Consider the following 21,339-nt stretch of genomic DNA (forward strand, 5'->3'; position numbering starts at 1 on the left):
CGTCCCTGTTGTCCGCAATGTGTTTGAGAATTAGAGTACTTGTCCTCCATAGTTCGCGCGTGCACAATGCAATCTTCGCTCGCGCACGCGCAGTATGCTTTGCCCAACTGCAGGCAAAGCCAAAAAGCATTACTGCGCATAAGTCTGCGCACTATGTCCCGGAAGTATTTTGCTGTGTTCTGGGACACAGTGCGCGGGCGTATGCGCAGTAATGCTTTTTGGCTTTGCCCGCAGTTGGGCAAAGCATACTGCGCGTGCGCAAGCAAAGATTGCATTGCACATGTGCAAACTATGGAGGACAAGTACTCTAATTCTCGAACATATTGCGGACAACAGGGACGGATGGGGTGGAGAAATGAAGACAAAACGCCGCCCATCGGACCGGAAAAAAGGCATTTACATATCCCTCCAATTTGAGGTGACAGATTTCCTTTAATGACCGGGCCAATTTTTACAATTCTGACCACTGTCCCTTTATGAGGTTATAACTCTGGAACGCTTCAATGGATCCTGATGATTCTGACATTGTTTTCTCGAGACATATTGTACTTCATGATAGTAGTAAAATTTCTTTCATATTACCTGCGTTTATTTGTGAAAAAAACAAAAATTTGGAAAATTTCGCAATTTTCCAAATTTGAATTTTTATACCCTTAAATCACAGAGATATGTCACACAAAATACTTAATAAGTAACATTTCCCACATATCTACTTTACATCAGCACAATTTTGGAACCCAATTTTTTTTTCGTCAGGGAGTTATAAGGGTTAAAAATTGACCAGCAATTTCTCATTTTTACAACACCATTTTTTTTAGAGACCACATCACATTTGAAGTCACCTTGAGGGGTCTATATGATAGAAAATACCCAAGTCTGACACCATTCTAAAAACTGCACCCCTCAAGGTGCTCAAAACCACATTCAAGAAGTTTATTAACCCTTTAGGTGTTTCACAGGAATTTTTGGAATGTTTCAAAAATAAATGAACCTTTAACTTTTTTCACAATTTGTTTTATTTTACCAAGGGTAACAGAAGAAATTGGATGCCAAAAGTTGTTGAACAATTTGTCCTGAGTACGCTGATACCCCATATGTGTGGGTAAACCACTGTTTGGGCACATGGCAGAGCTTGAAAGGGAAGGAGCGCCGTTTGACTTTTCAATGCAAAATTGACTGGAATTGAGATAGGACGCCATGTCGCGTTTAGAGAGCCACTGATGTGCCTAAACATTGAACTCCCCACAAGTGACACCATTTTGGAAAGTAGACCCCCTAAGGAACTTATCTAGATGTGTGGTGAGCACTTTGACACACCAAGTGCTTCACAGAAGTGTATAATGTAGAGCCGTAAAAATTAAAAATCCTATTTTTTTCACAAAAATTATCTTTTCGCCCCCAATTTTTTATTTTCTCAAGGGTAACAGAAGAAATTGAACCCCAAACGTTGTTGTGCAATTTGTCCTGAGTACGCTAATACCCATATGTTGGGGTAAACCCCTGTTTGGGTACAGGGGAGAGATCGGAAGGGAAGGAGCACTGTTTGACTTTTTCAGCGCAGAATTGGCTGGAATTGAGATCCGATGCCATGTAGCGTTTGGAGAGCCCTGATGTGCCTAAACAGTGGAAACCCCCAATTATAACTGAAACCCTAACCCAAACACACCCCTAACCCTAATCCCAACCCTAACCATAACCCTAACCACACTCCTAACCCGAACACGCCCCTAACACTAATCCCAACCATACACCTAACCCAACACACCCCCAACCTCAACATAGCCCTAACCCTATTCCCAACCCTAACCACACCCCTAACTCGAACACACCCTTAACCCTAATCCCAACCATAACCCTAACCACACCCCTAACCCTGACACACCCCTAACACTAATCCCAACCCTAATTCCAACCGTATATGTAATTCAAACCCTAACTTTAGCCCCAACCCTAAGCCTAACTTTAGTCCCAACCCTAACTGTAGCCCCAACCCTAATTTTAGCCCCAACCCTAACCCTAACTTTAGCCCCAACCCTATATGTAGCCACAACCCTAACTTTAGCCCCAACCCTTACCCTAATCCTAATGGGAAAATGGAAATACATTTTATTTATTTTATTATTTTTCCCTAACTAAGGGGATGATGAAGGGGGGTTTGATTTGCTATTATAGCGGGGGGGGGGGGGGATAGCGGATTGTTATGATTGGCAGCTGTCATACGCTAAAAAACGCTTTTTATTGCAAAAAATAGTTTTTGCGTCTCCACATTTTGAGAGCTAATGTTTTTCCATATTTTGGTCCACAGAGTCATGTGAGGTCTTGTTTTTTGCGGGATGAGTTGATGTTTTTATTTGTACCATTTTCGGGCACGTGACATTTTTTGATCGCTTTTTATTCCGATTTTTGTGTGGCAGAATAACCAAAAACCAGCTATTCATGAATTTCTTTTGGGAGGGGCATTTATACCGTTCCGCGTTTGGTAAAATGGATAAAGCAGTTTTATTCTTCGGGTCAGTACGATTACAGCGATACCTAATTTATATCTTTTTTTATGTTTTGGCGATTTTATACGATAAAAACTATTTTATATAAAAAATAATTATTTTTGCATCGCTTTGTTCTGAGGACTATAACTTTTTTATTTTTTCGCTGATGAAGCTGTCGTTTTCAGCGATACCATGTTTTTTTATATCCGTATTTTTGATCGCGTGTTATTCCACTTTTTGTTCGGCGGTATGATAATAAAGCGCTTTTTTTGCCTCGGGTTTTTTTTTTTTAACGGTGTTCACTGAATAGGTTAACTAGTGGGACAGTTTTATAGGTCGGGTCGTTACAGAAGCGTTGATACTAAATATGTGTACTTTTATTGTTTTGGTTTTTTTATTTAGATAAAGAAATGTATTTATTGGAACAATATATTTTTTTTCCTTTATTTAGGATTTTTTTTTTTTACACATGTAAATATTTTTTTTTTTACTTTTTTACTTTCTCCCAGGGTGGGACATTATGCTATAGTGTCAGATCGCTGATCTAACACTTTGCAGAGCACTGTGTCAGATCAGCGATCTGACAGGCAGTGCTGAAGGCTTGCTCTCAGCAGGCGCTTGCAAGCCACCTCCCTGCAGGACCCGGAAGGAGCCCCGCGGCCATTTTGGATCCGGAGCCTGCAGGGAGGAGACACTCGGAACAACGCTATCACATCGCGTTTTTCCGAGGGTCTCAGGGAAGCACGCAGGGAGCCCCCTCCCTGCGCAATGCTTCCCTATGCCGCCGGAACGCTGCGATCATGTTTGATCGCAGTGTTCCGAGGGTTAATGTGCCAGAAGCAGCCCGTCGTACTATCCCGTACTATCCCATCGGTGGTCATAGGGGCCCAGACCACCTCGACGGGATAGTTCGTCGGATGTCAGAAAGGGGTTAATAAAAGATTATTGCTCAGAAAAAAATGGCGTGGGCTCCAGTACAATTTTCGTAACCAGCAGAGGGAAAGCCGATGACTGGGGGCAAATGTTTATAGCCAGGGAAGGGGGTAATACCCATGGAGCTTCCCAGGCTATTAATATCAGCTCACAACTGTATATTTAGCCTTTACTTGCTATTAAATTAGGGGACCCCAAAGAAATGACGTGGTGCCCCCTATAATTAATAACCAGCAAAGGCTATGCTGACAGCTATGGGCTGATATTAATAGCCTAGAAATGGGCCATGGATACTGCCCCCCTGGCTATGAACATCAGCTCTCAGCCGCTCTAGAAAAGGCGCATCTCTAAGATGTGCCATTTCTGGCACTTAGCCTTGCTTTTCCCACTTGCCCTGTAGCGGTGGCAAGTGGGGTAATAGTTGGGCGGGTTGATGTCATTTCTGTATTGTCTGGTTACATCAAGCCCCAAGGTTAGTAATGGAGAGGCATTAATAAGATGCCCCCATTTCTAACCCCATAGTCACGTTGTAAGAAAACACAGACACCCAGAAAAAAGTCCTTTAATTGAAAGACACAGACTCCTTTAATAATCTCAATTAGACCATACTTACAACCTCACCTAATTCCACCAAAGCCCTCGATCTCCTGTGAAAAAACTAAAATAAAAAAACAACAATATACCATACCTGTCAGCCGTTCTGTCCCACGCCGTAATCAATGTCTGGGGAGAATTAGTTTTCAAACTGGATGGTGCCAAGATGCGACCATCCAGGCTGATAACCACTGGTGAATGAGATGCTGTGAGTGCATCCTCAGTAAAGTCACTGAGGCTGCGTTCCCAGCTGGCCTGAACTGCACTGCGGTGACCTTTGGACCATGGGAAAATGCCAGTGATGACATCACCACAGTTCTAGCTCAGTGTCTTCACAGCAGATCACTGTTAAAAATTATCATGGTGATCTGCTGTGAAGACACTGAGCTTGAACTGAAGTGACCTCATCACTGACTTTTTCCCACGGTCCAGAGGTCACCGCAGTTCAACCCAGCTGGGAGAGCAGCCTCAGTGATGGTCCAATCCTTATGGTCTTTGGCAAATTTCAGCCTGGATCTCCTTTGCTTCTCATTGATGAAAGGCTTTTTTCTAGCTTTACATGACTTGAGTCCTGCCTCTAGGATCCTGTTACAAACTGATCTTGCCATACACTTCACCCCAGCTGCCATTTGCCATTCCTTTTGTAGGTCACTTGATGTCATCCTGCAGTTGCTGAGTGATATCTAAATATGATGATGGTCATCTCGCTTTCGTCCTCTGCCGCTCTGTAGCTTTGTTGTCCCCAGTGTCTGCTGCTTGACCTTGTTTTATGGACTGTCGATTTTAAGGATGGAGGCAACATTACACTCACTGTGTTCCTCTGCTAGTAAAGCCAGAATTCAGCCCTTCTTTTCCTCACTAAAGACTTTTCTTTTCAACTCCTTTGGCATGGTTAAAAGTTATTTTTTCATTCCTCTTACTTTTGGTACTTGTTTTGCCATCCAGCTTGTCCTATTGCAAGAGGATTGTGAACATCACAGCAGGGTTTTTTATACTTTCCTTCAAAATTGTTGGTATCCCTCGTTTAATGACAGAAAAACCCACAATGGTCACAGAAATAACTTGAATCTGACAAAAGTAATAATAACTAATAAATCTATTATAATGAACAAATGAAAATCAGACATTGCTTTTCAACCATACTTCCACAGAATTAAAAAAAAAAATAAAACTCATGAAATAGGCCTGGACAGAAATGATGGTACTTTTAGCTTAATATTTTGTTGCACAACCTTTTGAGGCAACCACTGCAATCAAATGATTCCTGTAACTGTCAATGAGACTTATGCACCTCTCAACAGGTATTTTGGCCCACTCCTCAAGAGCAAACTGCTCCAGTTGTCTCGTGTTTGAAGGCTGTCTTTTCCAGATGGCATGTTTCAGATCCTTCCAAAGATGCTCAATAGGATTAAGTCAGGGCTCATAGAAGGCCACTTCAGAATAGTCCACTGTTTTCCTCTTAGCCATTCTTGGCTTTTTTCTGATTTTTTTTTCAACAATGGTGTCCTCCTTAGTCGTCTCCCATGAAGTCCACTTTGGCTTATACAACGACGGATGGTACGATCTGACTCTGATATTCCTTGAGTTTGAAATTCACCTTTAATCTGCTTAGAAGCTTTTCTGGGCTCTTTTGTGACCATTCGTATTATCCATCTCTTTGATTTGACATAAATTTTCCTCCTGCGCAAACATCAAGGTAGGTTGGCTAGAGTCCCATGGATCTTAAATTTCTGAATAATATGTGCAATTCTAGTTGTAAGGTGGCCAGAGTAGTAGTCGTGGTAACAGGATGTATTGTTCCCACACCCTGGCGCCCCACAGATGAAATGTAAAGTTCTTTCTGCTGCATACGCAGCATATACAGCAGAACACTTACGGTCACTGTCAGGGTCCTTTCCAATCCTGTCACTCTGGTTCCACGTATTCCACAAAATACCGCAGAGTCACAGTCCTTTTCCAACAGTTGAACTTTACTTATCAAGAGGGCATTAATTACATTGGCAGCAAAGGTTATACACAAAGACATCTTCTTCCTAACTCTCCCTGCTATCCGGGCAGTCTCCTTCTTTACTAGCTACTCTGTCTGCCTTTTCCCTGCCTTCCGTGCAGTCTCTTTGGACAATCCGTGTCCCATCTGTGCCTTTCTTGATACCAGCTCCCTGTCAGCCCCTAGTCCGGTTCCAATTGTGAAAGGTGCTGGGAATGCCAACTCAGCTGCTCCGGCCCTGGTCTTAGACCCCAAATCCTGCTTAGGTATGGTCCTGTTGAGCTGGTGCCCGATTGCACTACTCTTCTGCCTGGGGCCCCTTCCTGCCATAGCAGCTTTATCCCCACGGTCTGCAACTATCTGCTCCACTGCATCTCACACACCCGCCCTGGGCAAAGGTGCCTGGGCATCTGCCTCTAATCAGGAAGTTGTTCTTCTATATCCCAGTGGCTCCTCTCCGCTGCTTAACCCCTGTGCTGCCTGTACCTTACTACACTTCTTTTTATTGTATACTATCTCTATGATGCCCCCTCTACTCTAATCCCCTATGGTCCTATACTATGTCCTAATCTATCCCTAAGCTTAAGCACAATACATAACAAATGCACCACATTACAGTAACATTAAGAAACCGCACATTTCATTAATAAACACTGAGGTGCCGCTCGTTTGAACAGCGTCCAGGGAGAGGAGGCACGTGAGAGTCCCCACTGCCTTGTTACATAGTCACAGGAACATCAAGCTGTTTGGAGATGGTCTTATAACTTTTACCTTTAACATGCTTGTCTATAATTTTCTTTCTAATCTCCTGAGACAACTCTTTCCTTCGCTTCCTCTGGTCCATGTTGAGTATGATACACACCATGTCACCAAACAGCACAGTGAGTATCTGTAGCCCTATATACAGACCCACTCACTGATTCCAAGATTGTAGACCCTTGTGATACTAGTTAGTGGACACACCGTGATTTAACTTGTCCCTTTTGTCACATTATTTTCAGGGGTACCATCACTTCTGTCCAGGCCTATTTCATGAGTTTTATTTTTTTTTTATTCTGTGGAAGCGTGGTTGAAAAGCAATGTCTGAGTTTCATTTGTTCATTTTCATAGATCTTTTATTTATTATTACTTTTGTCAGATTCAAGTTATTTCTGTGACCATTGTGGGTTTTCTGTCATTAAATGAGGGGTGCCAACAATTTTGACCACGTGTGTATGTGAATCTGGATGCATAAAGAGGTGAAAAAATATACAAAAGGTACAAGAAAGAAACGTCATGTTGGGCTTATTCTATATATTACCAAAAAGTATGCATTTACTGTGCTTTGTGAAAAATAAAATAATGTGATTGTGGGGACTGGGATTAGTCCTTGAAAGTAACCACTGCAGCTAATGAGCAGACACCGAGTAACTGCAGAACATTGCTGACTGCATTATAGGAAAGTAATGCCAAGAGCATACAAGTAGTAGTCTACAGTACAAAGAGGTTTTGAGGTTTTATAATTGGTCTTTTTTTTTTTGCAGGACTGGGCTACTGATATTATGACATACATCAAAAACCCCCTTCTAAACAATGCTTCTCGCTATTCCTTTTATGAGAAAATGTAAGTGCAAAAAAGTGGATGTATGGAGTGACCTGTAATGCTCTATGCTATGCTTTTAATCCCTTTAGGGTATGTGTCCACGTTCAGGATTGCATCAGGATTTGGTCAGGAATTTACGTCAGTATTTGTAAGCCAAAACCAGGAGTGGAACAATTAGAGGAAAAGTATAATAGAAACATATGCACCACTTCTGCATTTATCACCCACTCCTGGTTTTGGCTTACAAATACTGACGTAAAATCCTGACCAAATCCTGATGCAATCCTGAACGTGGACACATACCCTTAAGCTCCTTTACTTTTCAGAATTCAGGGGCAGCTGGTACAACATCTTCAAAAGTTGAAAAAAGGTGCCAACTATGTGTTGCGCAAAAATGTGACATTTGCAACTCAAACTGTTTTATGATTCAGGCCTTATTCCCTCTTGCTGTAGAAACTGCAAATTTTCCACAGCTGGATTTTGTTACCGAAAATGTGCAGATTTTCCACATCTCTTTACACTGCAGATGTTGTAATTTGCATTGACATCCAATGCATGAATTTACATGCCAGGAATTTCAGATCTGCAGTCCCAATTAATTTACACTGCACATTTTCCAAAAATCTCATGTATACACTGCTGCAGTAATTTGCAGTAGATTAACAACAAGTAAATCTAAGTTAAATTCTCTGGACACCATTCACATGGAAATAAGTGACTATTACATATGTCCATTGTTTCGCTAATAAAATTGCAAAGTTTCCGTCTGCAACTTTCATTCCTTAATTCATTTTCAGATCCGTTGATGTGTAGTTTTCTGCCTGGCCCAAGTTTCCGATTTTACTCATTAATGAGTGTCTCTCCAAGAAATATAGGCTGGATGTGAGGTCTATGTGTCATCTGTCTCCTTTAGCTCCTCTATCAGCACAGCTTCTATCCTGCACTTTTGTTTTCTTCATGTGCTTTCCTGCTTAGCTATAGAATATTTTCTCTGCCCTCCCTGAGACTGTAAATACTTTCTTCCATCTACATGCTGTGGAGATCTGTGTACAACCTGCTTCTTCAGGATCAAAGATGACTTTGTATCTGCCGCAGCAAAATGGTTAAAATGAATTATTGAAGACTACCGTACTTAGAAAGTGGTTCCATTTTGCACTTAGGAAGCTAAAGAAAAATTAAAAAATAATTCCATACATTCAGTACACACCATTTGTTTTCTTGATTTTGTTATTTTTTTTTTTCTCTTTTAGACACGTAAAACTCACACTTCAATTAAATGCGGAAGGAAAAATTCCTGTACGCAAGTAAGTTATTTTTTAAATACAATTTGTACATGTCTCATAAATACATATTGGGATAGATATACAGATTATTACTTGCAGTAAAGGAATCCTACACTGTTACCAGCTTTCATCAGTAGAAAAAGTGTCTAAAACCTCAAAATAAAAAAGCAGGTGGCAGGAGTAGTATTTTCTGCAAACTTGGCTGCATTATCTTAGATCATGTTCTTTTTCTCTCTTGGACAGTATTTTCCAGCTGTTTCCTGCCGACAGGAAGAGAGTAGAGCATGCATTACAATGTTGTCATCTTCCAAAGGGGAAAGTGAGTGTTATGCCGCCTTGCATTTGATCTTTTTCTTCGTAGTTGTGATTAACTAAACTAAAATAATCTGATATAAAATTGTTTAAAACCTTGGTGTCAGAAATTAAAGGAAGCTACCAACATAACGGAGAATTCTTAAAGGGGGTGTCCTTATCTAAAAAAAAAAAAATAGATAAAATAAATTAAATTAGTAAATTATGTAATACTTGACTTCTGAATGTTGCCCTGATCTCTAGCTGCAAGCTCCGATCCTGCATCCATACAAGTCCTCCAGTGTAGGTACATGACTAGAGCTGTGTGTGTAGGGGCTGCCCGACTGCTCATGCTAACATTTAACCCCTTCTCGCCACTGGCAATTTTTGTTTTCATTTTTTCCTCATTGATTCCCCTTGGCAGACACTTTTATTGACACTATTTTGGGGTAAATACAATGTTTTGATCGCCTCTATTGTATTTTATTGCAATGTTGCTGATGCCAAAAATTAAAAAGTTTCGATTTCTCTTCTCATTATGCAGTTTACCGATCAGATTAATTTATTTGACATTTTGATAGACTGGACTTTTATGAACACCACGATACGAAATGTGTATTCTTTTAACATAGCTTTATTTTTAACCCTTGTCAGGCTGCATAATTTTACAACCTTAACAGGCTGCATAGGTACAATTGTACCTTCACATATACCTCCACTGTGGGAAGACTTTACTTGGTTTCAGAAACTAAAGTTCATTCAGCTACAAATGTTATGCTGATATCTATTGTTCAGTGTTGTTACTGGTCACTTATGTTGCTGTCAATTAAGTTAATTCAAACTGGGAGTGGCTTCTACTTGTCTTCCTGCCTCCCTCCTCTCATTAGCCATTTTGCTGTTCATCTCATTGCTGTGAGCACACATTTCTAGGCTTGTGAAGTCTTCAATTTCTTGGAAACGAAGGTAGGAAAGTCTCACAGCATCTAACAGCCAGTTATACCTTTATTCTCATTATGTGGGGACAGAACAGTCAAATTGTCTTTCAGCCTGGACTTGGCTTACATATATTTTGTATGAAACTTATCACTATAGGTATAATTTTTATACGAAAAATGGATAATAATTAGTATCTACATATTGTTTTACGATGTTTTATTTATATTCAGCACAAAATACGAAGCCAAAATTCATCTAGCAAGTCATCATGAGTGATAGTAATGCTGGATCTAGTTTCCGCCATAATCCAAGAAAACGTGTTTGCAGGTTAGTATAATTTTGTGAAAAGCCAATAATGTAGTATTTCGGAAAATTATTTATTTTACATTTTTTCATATTTACAGATTTACGTCTGACGAAATAATGCGAATGCTAGAAGAATCTGATTCTGAGCATGAGGATGAACCATATGTTCCATCTGATGATGAAAACTATGTACCACAAGTGGATGTTCCTGAAGAAGATTCAGACATTGAACAAGAAATGGTCATAGAGCATGAAAATGAATACGAATCAGACGAAAGTGTTGAGGATGATTCTGTGCCTCAAAGTGCAGGCGACATTTGGACTGCTAAGGATGAAACTCAATGGTGCAGTAATCCACTGCCAAATGCACAAACAAAATCTCGTAATGTCCTACGACAAAGAGGTGGCCCTGCAGCAATCAGCAACCTATATACAGCAAAAGAGCTATTCAAGTCCATCATGACTCCCGAGATGTGTGACATCATATTACGGGAAACGAATCGAAAGGCCAAGAGAGTTTGTGATGCTTACAACAACGAACTGGTACAACGTTTTCCTGATTCTTCCAAACGGCCACCACAAAAAACATTCAAGCAATTTACTGAAACTGAACTCCATGCATTTTTGGGCATACTGATTGCTGCTGGTGTGCACAGAGCCAACAAAGAGAATCTGGAGGAAATGTGGAATGTTGCTGCTCTGCCTCTTATACGTGCAGCCATGTCTCGTGACCGCTTCAAGATGATACTCAGATTTATCAGGTTTGACAACGAAAATACACGTGCAGAACGTGTGCAAACAGATAAAGCTGCACCAATACGGGACATCTGGACAATGCTGAACAGTAATCTGGAGAGAGCCTACAAGCCATATCATTGTATCACCGTCGACGAGCAATTATTTCCATTTAGAGGTCATACTAAATTTACCCAGTATATACCTTCAAAACCAGCTAAATATGGCATAAAGATTTTCTGGGCTTGTGACTCATCAAATGCCTACCCTTTACAAGGTCAGCTCTACACTGGGAAACCAACTGATGGTCCTCGACAAGTAAACATTGGAGAACGAACAGTATTGGACCTAGTGAGCTCGTATAAAGGCTCTGGAAGAAATGTCACCACCGATAACTTCTTTACAACCATGGAACTAGCTAAGGTATTGAACTCCTGGAACATGACACTAGTTGGTACAGTGAGAAAAAACAAAAGGTTCCTACCTAACAACATGCAGCCTGCCAAAGAAAGGCCTGTATACTCGACAAATTTTGCCTACAATCATGATGCAACAGTCTGTTCATATGTACCAAAGAAGAACAAATCAGTCGTGCTTCTATCATCTATGCACATGACGGGAGAAGTTGAAGAGACACTAGCAGCCAAGCCAGAGATAATAAAATACTACAACATAACAAAAGGTGGCGTTGATGTTATGGATAAAATGTTGGGAGAGTACACTGTGAAACGACGAACATCACGTTGGACTTTGGCATTTTTCTACAATATGATTGATGTCAGTGGGTTAGCATCCTACATCATCTACAGAGAACACAATCCAAGCTTCAGGGCAAAGGATCAACGAAGAAAGTTCCTGAAAGATCTCGCAAATCAGCTGTGTATGATTGCAATTGAAGATCGTAGTACAAACAAAATGATAATGAGAAACCATTTTCTTCGAGGTGCAGTAGAAATGGTGCTTGGACGATGCATTGTGGTAGCATCGCAGCCAGCAGCTGGCCCCAAAATACCTCATGGTAGTCGTGGACCCTCCCCTGTTGTTGGTAGTTGCTATGTCTGCAGAGACCTGAGGCGAAAACAACGCAAGACTAGAAAGTCTTGTGTGGTTTGTGTGAAACCCATTTGCGATGAACACTCTGTAGCAAAGCCAACATGCATTACTTGCAAAGAAAATCAATAAAAAAAAGTTTCTTACATTTTCTTTTATAATGTAAATGAACAGTTTTTTACTTGTTTATAATAGTTAAATAGCATTATCATTAAAAAAAAATTTATGCTTTTTCCCTTGCATTATCTTCATTCAAAATATATGAGGTACATTTGTACCTATGCAGCTTGTTATGGATGCAAAAAGATCTCGACCCCTTATCTCGGAAGCGGGTGGAGATATTTTATTGAAATTTGGCCAATATATTCTGGACCAAAAATGTAGAGATGTCACGAAATTTCAGCCCTCTACGTCTTTTCAAAAAAAAGTTATTGCAATTTTAAAACGGAATAGTTACAATTGTACCTATTCAGCCGGATAAGGGTTAATGAGCAAAGGTTGGGGGGGTTGAAATTGTATATATTTGTTTAGTTTTTTTTTACACTTTGAAACATATTTTTTTCACTTTCTATTGTATTTGTAAGTCCCCTTGGGGAACTTGAACCTGCGATTGTACAACTGCTTGTACTATACATAGTAGGGCATTAGCACTTATGTATAGCGAAAATCAGTCTCCTATGAACTCCAGCTACAGGCTGACTTTCACAGTAGTACCGTAATGACAGGCACGGGGTCTTCAGCTCACCCCAGGGATTTCATGAGAACCCATTGGCGCCCTGCGATCACTTCACAGGCGCGCTGATGGGCATATAGAATGATGTGCCTCACTGTCAGAGATTGATACCTGCAGGCGGAGCTCTGCTTCACCCGCAGCTGTTAGTGGCAGATGATGGGTGAATATTTCAGCCATCACCTGCCAGCAAAGATGAAATCTCAGCTTGTGAACCCACAACAGTCAGGGTCCCGACATATGATGTAACTGTACATCATATGTCGGGAAGAAGTTAAAAGGGTTTTCCTAGACTTAGAACAGATCATCTATATCAGATCAGTCAGGTTTAAACGCATGACACACCAGCTTCCCCAGTGGCCAGACTGAAGCCATGCTCAAAGTCAGAAAAGATCAGCTCCGTACACTATGTAGTGTCTGCTCTATAGTGCTACAGCTCAATTTCTATTGAAGTGAATGGGAGCTAAGCTGCAGTACCAGAGAATGGCCACTAGGGAGAGTACTATACTGCTCTGACTGTTTAAATCTGAACACAGCTGATTGGTAGACATTATTTTATGCTAGCCCCCTTCCGATCTGATATTGATGACCTATCATAAGAATAGGCCAAAGATATCAGTCCTGGAAAACACATTTAAGCCAGCCCCTTTTCTTTGTCACAGCCAATATATAGGCAGAGGAGGTGGCCGTCAGCCTGCCCGCATCACACACAACGCACCAACATTAGAGACATTTATAGCTGTCACAATGGGCATCTGTGACGTAGCACTACACAATAGCTACGTCCTGCACCATTACCACCTTCATCGATAATTATTGTCCCGGGTGTTTTCAGACTCTAGCAGTACCTTGGTTGCATAAGTGCCCCAAATACTATTCCTAGTCTTTAGGGCAATATAGCTGTGCCTACCGGAAAGAAGCACAGTGTCTGGTTATCTACCATTAATAGGTAAGAGTCCGCCAAGCTGACCCTTTTATACAAACATCAACCCGTTATGATCGATTTTTTTCCCCCATTTTTAGAATGATGCCATCAATCCAGAGGATTTTCCCGAGTCCGTCTACAGAACATTCCTCATGCAGCTCTGCCCGCGACCAGAGATAGATGAAATCTTCACATCCCAGTGAGTTCTCCAAGAGATTTACCTTGATAAGTATCTGTATATTGGTGAAAAGCTGGATTTACACATGGGAGGAGAACCATGTCTACAAATAACTGGAAAAAAGCATTGTTTTCTGTTCTATGCCACTCAACCAAATGTTGGCCATAAGAGGCATGTGCTTTGTAGAGTACAACACTTTTTTAAAGGTGTTTTTGGGGCTATAATATAATTATTAAAATTCACCTTTCAAATCCCTCAACATTCTAGCTCCGCTCCTCAGCTCCCCACCAAACGTTTCACTGGTCACATGCCGTAAGTCATTAGTGTGAACACTGCATCCAAAACTGGCCGCAACATTTATGTCCTGTCCATGCCAGCATGACAACCGATGTGCAGTGCCTTGAAAAAGTATTCATACCCCTTGAACTTTTCCATATTTTTTACACCCACAAGATTAAATGTATTTTCTTAGGATTTCATGTCATTCATCACCACAATGTAGCAAGTATTTGTGAAGTGTAAATAAATGATACATGATTTTCTAATTATTTTAAAATATAAATCTGAAAATTGTGAGGTGCATTTGTATTCACCCCACTGAGTCAATACTTTGCAGGACCACCTTTCGCTGCAATTACTGCTGCAAGTCTTTTGGGGTCTGACTCTCTACCAGCTTTGCACATCTAGAAGTGACATTTTTGCCCCTTCTTCTTTGCACACTCGCTCTCGCTCAGTGAGATTGGATGGAGACGTCTGTGATCAGCAATTTTCAAGTCTTGCCACAGATTCTCAATAGGATTTCAGTCTGGACTGTGACTAGACCATTCATATACATGAATATGCTTTGCTCCAAACCATCCATTGTAGTTCTGGCAGGATGTGTAGGGTCATTGTCCTGATGTAAGGTCAACCTACGTTCCAGTCTCATGTTTTTTGCAGCTTTTAACAGGTTTTCCTTTAGGATTTCCCTGTATTTAGCTCCATTCATCTTCCAATCAGCTCTGACCAACTTCCCTGTACCTGCTGTAGAAAAGACTCCCCACATGATGTGGTTACCACCTTGTGTGACAGTGGGGATGGTGTTTTTAGTGTAATATGCAGTGTGAGTTTTCTGCACAAATAGCATTTTGTAGTTAGCCCCAAAATTATCCACTTTGATCTCATCTGACCAGAGCACCTTCTTCCACATGCTAGCTGTGTCCTCTACATGGCTTTTTTCAAACTGCAAAAGTGACTTCTTGTGACATGATTTAAAAAATGGCCTTTTTTCTTGACACTCTTCCATAAAAGCCAAATTTGTGGAGCTTAAAGTTGTCCTGTGGACAGATTCTCTCACCTGAGCTGCGGATCGCTACAGCTCCTCCAGATTGACCATGAGCCTTTTGACTGCTTCTCTAATTAGTGCTCTACTTGCTTGTGAGGTCAGTTTAAGTGGATGGCCATGTCTTTGTAGGCTTGTATTTGTGTCATAATCCTTCCATTTTTTGAACAGTGCTCCATGAGATGCTCATATCTATTTTGTTATAATCTAACCCTGCTTTACTCTTCTCCACAACTTTGTCCCTGACCTGTCTGGTGTGATCTTTGGTTTTCATGATGATGTTTGATCCCTAATGTTTCTGAGGCCTTGACAGAACAGCGGTAATTACACTAAGAATAAATTACACACAGATGGACTCAATTTACTAATTATGTGACTTCTGGAGGCAATTGGTCACTTAGAATTATATTTAGTGGTATCAGACTACAGGGGGCTAAATACAAATGCAAGTGACAATTTTTAGAATGATATATGAAAAATGTGGAAAGGTCACAAGCTTTTCAAGGCACTGTATTTTTCTTTATCATCATACCACCTTGACTTTGTTTAGAGTAGCCCAATCTAAACCATAAAAGTCTTCATGCCAATCAACACATTAAAGTGTTAGAAATCCCAGAGCTGGAATACATTTATACCAAGCAGTTCAAACACTTACAAAGTGATACACATGAAATAGTAAATTGCAGTACTCTTGGAGTACTGACACATCTGCGCTGTGAATCTATGCCAGACATATTTCATGAAGCATTACTGATTAGCAGATTAATTTAATAACTAACACCTGCTATGAGGCAAATTTTAAAAAATACTGTAAAACATGCATGTAGCATGTCTTGAAATCCATTCAATATTTAGTTGCACCAAGTCCATCAGAACAAGGAACCACATGGAGAGATCTGAGTCTAGCTTGGCTAGGCTAGGCTTCCCTTCACTGGTCACTATCCACCATCGGGCGGGGGGCAGCTGCCCTCCCGTAGAAGCAGGGGTGCACAATGAAAGAACACCTCCTGGCCGCGGCCGCGGTAGTGGAGAGCGGCCGGCCAGGTGGCCACACAGTTTACAGCGGGGCGGGTGGGACTCACTGCAGGGCAGGCTGAGACCACGTGGCTTTGCTATGGCACCTGATGGTGCGCTGGGATTGGATCCGGCTGTGGTTCAGACAGGGTTCATAGGCGTGTCATGTACAGTGTGCTAGTAAGCACACCTCTGAACCCTGTCTGAACCCTCTGGATCTGAGGCAGAGGCTGAGAAGACATGCAGTGGCCACCATTACAGTGTGCCATGGGCCCACAGTAGCCCACAGCATCCCACAGGCCAGTCTAAGTCCCAGACGGAGACTCCCACTCCCCAGTGCCTGTGCCCTGCGGTAAGTGATGTCCACGTCCACGAACAAAAAAAAAAAAAATTGAGTTCTATACAATTAGGTGAAAAAAAACAATACTTTATTAATCAATAATTACCAATGCAATTAATATAGACAAAAAAGAACAATTGACCCTGGTAAAAAAGCATGGGTCTCCACTCTCCAGGCATAAATGTCATTACAATTAAGTCAGAACATCAATGATGCTACATCACTATGGTAACAATCCATTATGTGTGCATTATGGCAGCAAAATGCAAAGGTTAAAGCAAGTGCATCAAACATCTACCATCAACTTAAGGAAGTTCCCCAAACATCAGTATGCATATTACAGGTAGAAAATAATGAATCTGTCAAATATGCTCAATGCTCACCCATGATGTACTGCTATGCCATGGAGCCAGGCCCAATCCTGACACGCGTTTTGCATTTAGTTTTATCAAATAGGGATATAATGGATTGTTACCATAGTGCAGAGGCGTAGCTAGGGTTTTGGTTCAGGGGGGCGAAGCTTCTGAGTGGGCCCCTAACCAGGTAACCTTGATTACAACTCGGTGATGCGCCCTAATACTGGAGGAGAACCTCAGCAGATGACCGCGCTGTTATTAAAGATAATCTCTATATAAAGACCAACATGGATATTACCGCCATATGGTCAGTGGTAGATACCAGCCCTACAGAACATATAACAGATCACTGCACAGTTACAGATAATGTCTTACCGCTGACGTCCTTTCTGATGGAATCGTTCATTTTTCCCGTCTTTTCCATCTGGCCCAGACCGACATGACAACTTCTCCCAGCAACGACTCACCTGCAGAGAAAACAACAAAGACACATTTCACTTCTCATATTCGAGCCCCATCACCATCTATTCCCAACCTGCACAAACTCCTCATCCTGCTGATACCCCAATACTGAGCCGCTGCAGCCTGCTACCGTATGTGTCCCTATTACTGCACCTGATACCCCAATACTGAGCCGCTGCCGCCATATGTGTCCTTATTACTGCCCCTGATATCCCAATATTGAGCCGCTGCTGCCGTGTGTGTCCCTATTCCTGCCCCTGATACCCCAATACTGAGCCGCTGCTGCCATATGTGTCCCTATTACTGCACCTGATACCCCAATACTGAGCCACTGCTGCCGTATGTGACCCTATTACTGCACCTGATACCCAAATACTGAGCCACTGCTGCCGTATGTGTCCCTGTTACTGCACCTGATACCCCAATACTGAGCCACTGCTGCCGTATGTGACCCTATTACTGCACCTGACACCCCGATAATGAGCCGCTGCTGCCGTGTGTGTCACTATTACTGCCCCTGATATCCCAATACTGAGCCGCTGCTGCCATATGTGTCCATATTACTGCACCTGATACCCCAATACTGAGCTGCTGCTGCCGTATGTGTCCCTATTACTGCACCTGACACCCCGATACTGAGCCGCTGCTGCTGTATGTGTCCCTATCACTGCCCCTGATACCCCAATACTGAGCCGCTGCTGCCGTATGTGTCCCTATTACTGCCCCTGATACCCCAATACTGAGCCACTGCTGCCGTATGTGTCCCTATTACTGCCCCTGATACCCCAATACTGAGCAGCTGCTGCCGTATGTGACCTTATTACTGCACCTGATACCCAAATACTGAGCCGCTGCTGCCGTATGTGTCCGTATTACTGCCCCTGATACCACAATACTGAGCCGCTGCTGCCATATGTGTCCCTATTACTGCACCTGATACCTCAATACTGAGCCACTGCTGCCGTACGTGTACCTATTACTGCCCCTGATACCCCAATACTGAGCCGCTGCTGCCGTATGTGTCCCTATCACTGCCCCTGATACCCCAATACTGAGCCACTGCTGCCGTATGTGACCCTATTACTGCACCTGATACCCAAATACTGAGCCGCTGCTGCCGTATGTGTCCGTATTACTGCCCCTGATACCACAATACTGAGCCGCTGCTGCCATATGTGTCCCTATTATTGCCCCTGATACCCCAATACTGAGCCACTGCTGCCGTATGTGTCCCTATTACTCCCCATGATACCCCAATACTGAGCCGCTGCTGCCGTATGTGTCCCTATTACTCCACCTGATACCCCAATACTGAGCCGCTGCTGCCGTATGTATCCCTATTACTGCACCTGATACCCCAATACTGAGCCGCTGCTGCCGTACGTGTCCCTATCACTGCCCCTGATACCCCAATACTGAGTCGCTGCTGCCGTATGTGACCCTATCACTGCACCTGATACCCAAATACTGAGCCGGTGCTGCCGTATGTGTCCCTATTACTGCACCTGATACCCCAATACTGAGCCACTACTGTTGTACGTGTCCCTATTACTGCCCCTGATACCCCAATACTGAGCCGCTGCTGCCGTACGTGTCCCTATTACTGCCCCTGATACCCCAATACTGAGCTGCTGCTGCCGTATGTGTCCCTATTACTGCACTTGATACCCCAATATTGAGCCACTGCTGCCATATGTATCCCTATTACTCCCCCTGATACCCCAATACTGAGCCGCTGCTGCCGTATGTGTCCCTGTTACTCCACCTGATACCCCAATACTGAGCCGCTGCTGCCGTATGTGTCCCTATTACTGCACTTGATACCCCAATATTGAGCCACTGCTGCCATATGTATCCCTATTACTCCCCCTGATACCCCAATACTGAGCCGCTGCTGCCGTATGTGTCCCTATTACTCCACCTGATACCCCAATAGTGAGCCACTGCTGCCGTATGTGTCCCTATTACTGCCCCTGGTATCCCAATACTGAGCAGCTGCTGCCATATGTGTCCCTATTATTGTCCCTGATACCCCAATACTGAGCCACTGCTGCCGTATGTGACCCTATTACTGCACCTGATACCCAAATACTGAGCCGCTGCTGCCGTATGTGTCCGTATTACTGCCCCTGATACCACAATACTGAGCCGCTGCTGCCATATGTGTCCCTATTATTGCCCCTGATACCCCAATACTGAGCCGCTGCTGCCATATGTGTCCCTATTACTGCACCTGATACCCCAATACTGAGCCACTGCTGCCGTACGTGTCTCTATTACTGCCCCTGATACCCCAATACTGAGCTGCTGCTGCCATATGTGTCCCTATTACTGCACCTGATACCCCAATACTGAGCCACTGCAGCCGTATGTGTCCCTATTACTCCCCCTGATACCCCAATACTGAGCCGCTGCTGCCGTATGTGTCCCTATTACTCCACCTGATACCCCAATACTGAGCCGCTGTTGCCGTATGTGTCCCTATTACTGCACCTGATACCCCAATACTGAGCTGCTGCTGCCGTATGTGTCCCTATTACTGCCCCTGGTATCCCAATACTGAGCAGCTGCTGCCATATGTGTCCCTATTATTGCCCCTGATACCCCAATACTGAGCCACTGCTGCCGTATGTGACCCTATTACTGCACCTGATACCCAAATACTGAGCCGCTGCTGCCGTATGTGTCCGTATTACTGCCCCTGATACCACAATACTGAGCCGCTGCTGCCATATGTGTCCCTATTATTGCCCCTGATACCCCAATACTGAGCCGCTGCTGCCATATGTGTCCCTATTACTGCACCTGATACCCCAATACTGAGCCACTGCTGCCGTACGTGTCCCTATTACTGCCCCTGATACCCCAATACTGAGCTGCTGCTGCCATATGTGTCCCTATTACTGCACCTGATACCCCAATACTGAGCCACTGCAGCCGTATGTGTCCCTATTACTCCCCCTGATACCCCAATACTGAGCCGCTGCTGCCGTATGTGTCCCTATTACTCCACCTGATACCCCAATACTGAGCCGCTGTTGCCGTATGTGTCCCTATTACTGCACCTGATACCCCAATACTGAGCTGCTGCTGCCGTACGTGTCCCTATCACTGCCCCTGATACCCCAATACTGAGCCACTGCTGCCGTATGTGACCCTATTACTGCACCTGATACCCAAATACTGAGCCGCTGCTGCCGTATGTGTCCGTATTACTGCCCCTGATACCACAACACTGAGCCGCTGCTGCCATATGTGTCCCTATTATTGCCCCTGATACCCCAATACTGAGCCACTGCTGCCGTATGTGTCCCTATTACTCCCCCTGATACCCCAATACTGAGCCGCTGCTGCCGTATGTGTCCCTATTACTCCACCTGATACCCCAATACTGAGCCGCTGCTGCCGTATGTATCCCTATTACTGCACCTGATACCCCAATACTGAGCCGCTGCTGCCGTACGTGTCCCTATCACTGCACCTGATACCCAAATACTGAGCCGCTGCTGCCGTATGTATCCCTATTACGGCACCTGATACCCCAATTCTGAGCCGCTGCTGCCGTACGTGTCCCTATCACTGCCCCTGATACCCCAATACTGAGTCGCTGCTGCCGTACGTGTCCCTATCACTGCACCTGATACCCAAATACTGAGCCGCTGCTGCCGTATGTGTCCCTATTACTGCACCTGATACCCCAATACTGAGCCGCTGCTGCCTTATGTGTCCCTATTACTGCACCTGATACCCCAATACTGAGCCACTGCTGCCGTACGTGTCCCTATTACTGCCCCTGATACCCCAATACTGAGCCGCTGCTGCTGTACGTG

General features: G+C 43.3%; 1 protein-coding gene across 2 annotated transcripts in view; it reads left to right on the forward strand.

Annotated features, from left to right (window-relative positions):
* The window catches only part of PLCB2 (phospholipase C beta 2), a 228,970-nt gene that overhangs the window by 134,609 nt on the left and 73,022 nt on the right, over positions 1-21,339 (forward strand). For both annotated transcript variants that reach the window (XM_069729547.1, XM_069729554.1), the window contains exons 5-8: positions 7,524-7,603; positions 8,833-8,886; positions 9,109-9,184; positions 13,937-14,037. In XM_069729547.1, coding sequence (XP_069585648.1) covers positions 7,524-7,603; positions 8,833-8,886; positions 9,109-9,184; positions 13,937-14,037 — 311 coding nt within the window. The remainder of the gene's footprint in view (positions 1-7,523; positions 7,604-8,832; positions 8,887-9,108; positions 9,185-13,936; positions 14,038-21,339) is intronic.

Source organism: Ranitomeya imitator, chromosome 1, assembly GCF_032444005.1.
Source record: "Ranitomeya imitator isolate aRanImi1 chromosome 1, aRanImi1.pri, whole genome shotgun sequence".
Taxonomy (NCBI): domain Eukaryota; kingdom Metazoa; phylum Chordata; class Amphibia; order Anura; family Dendrobatidae; genus Ranitomeya; species Ranitomeya imitator.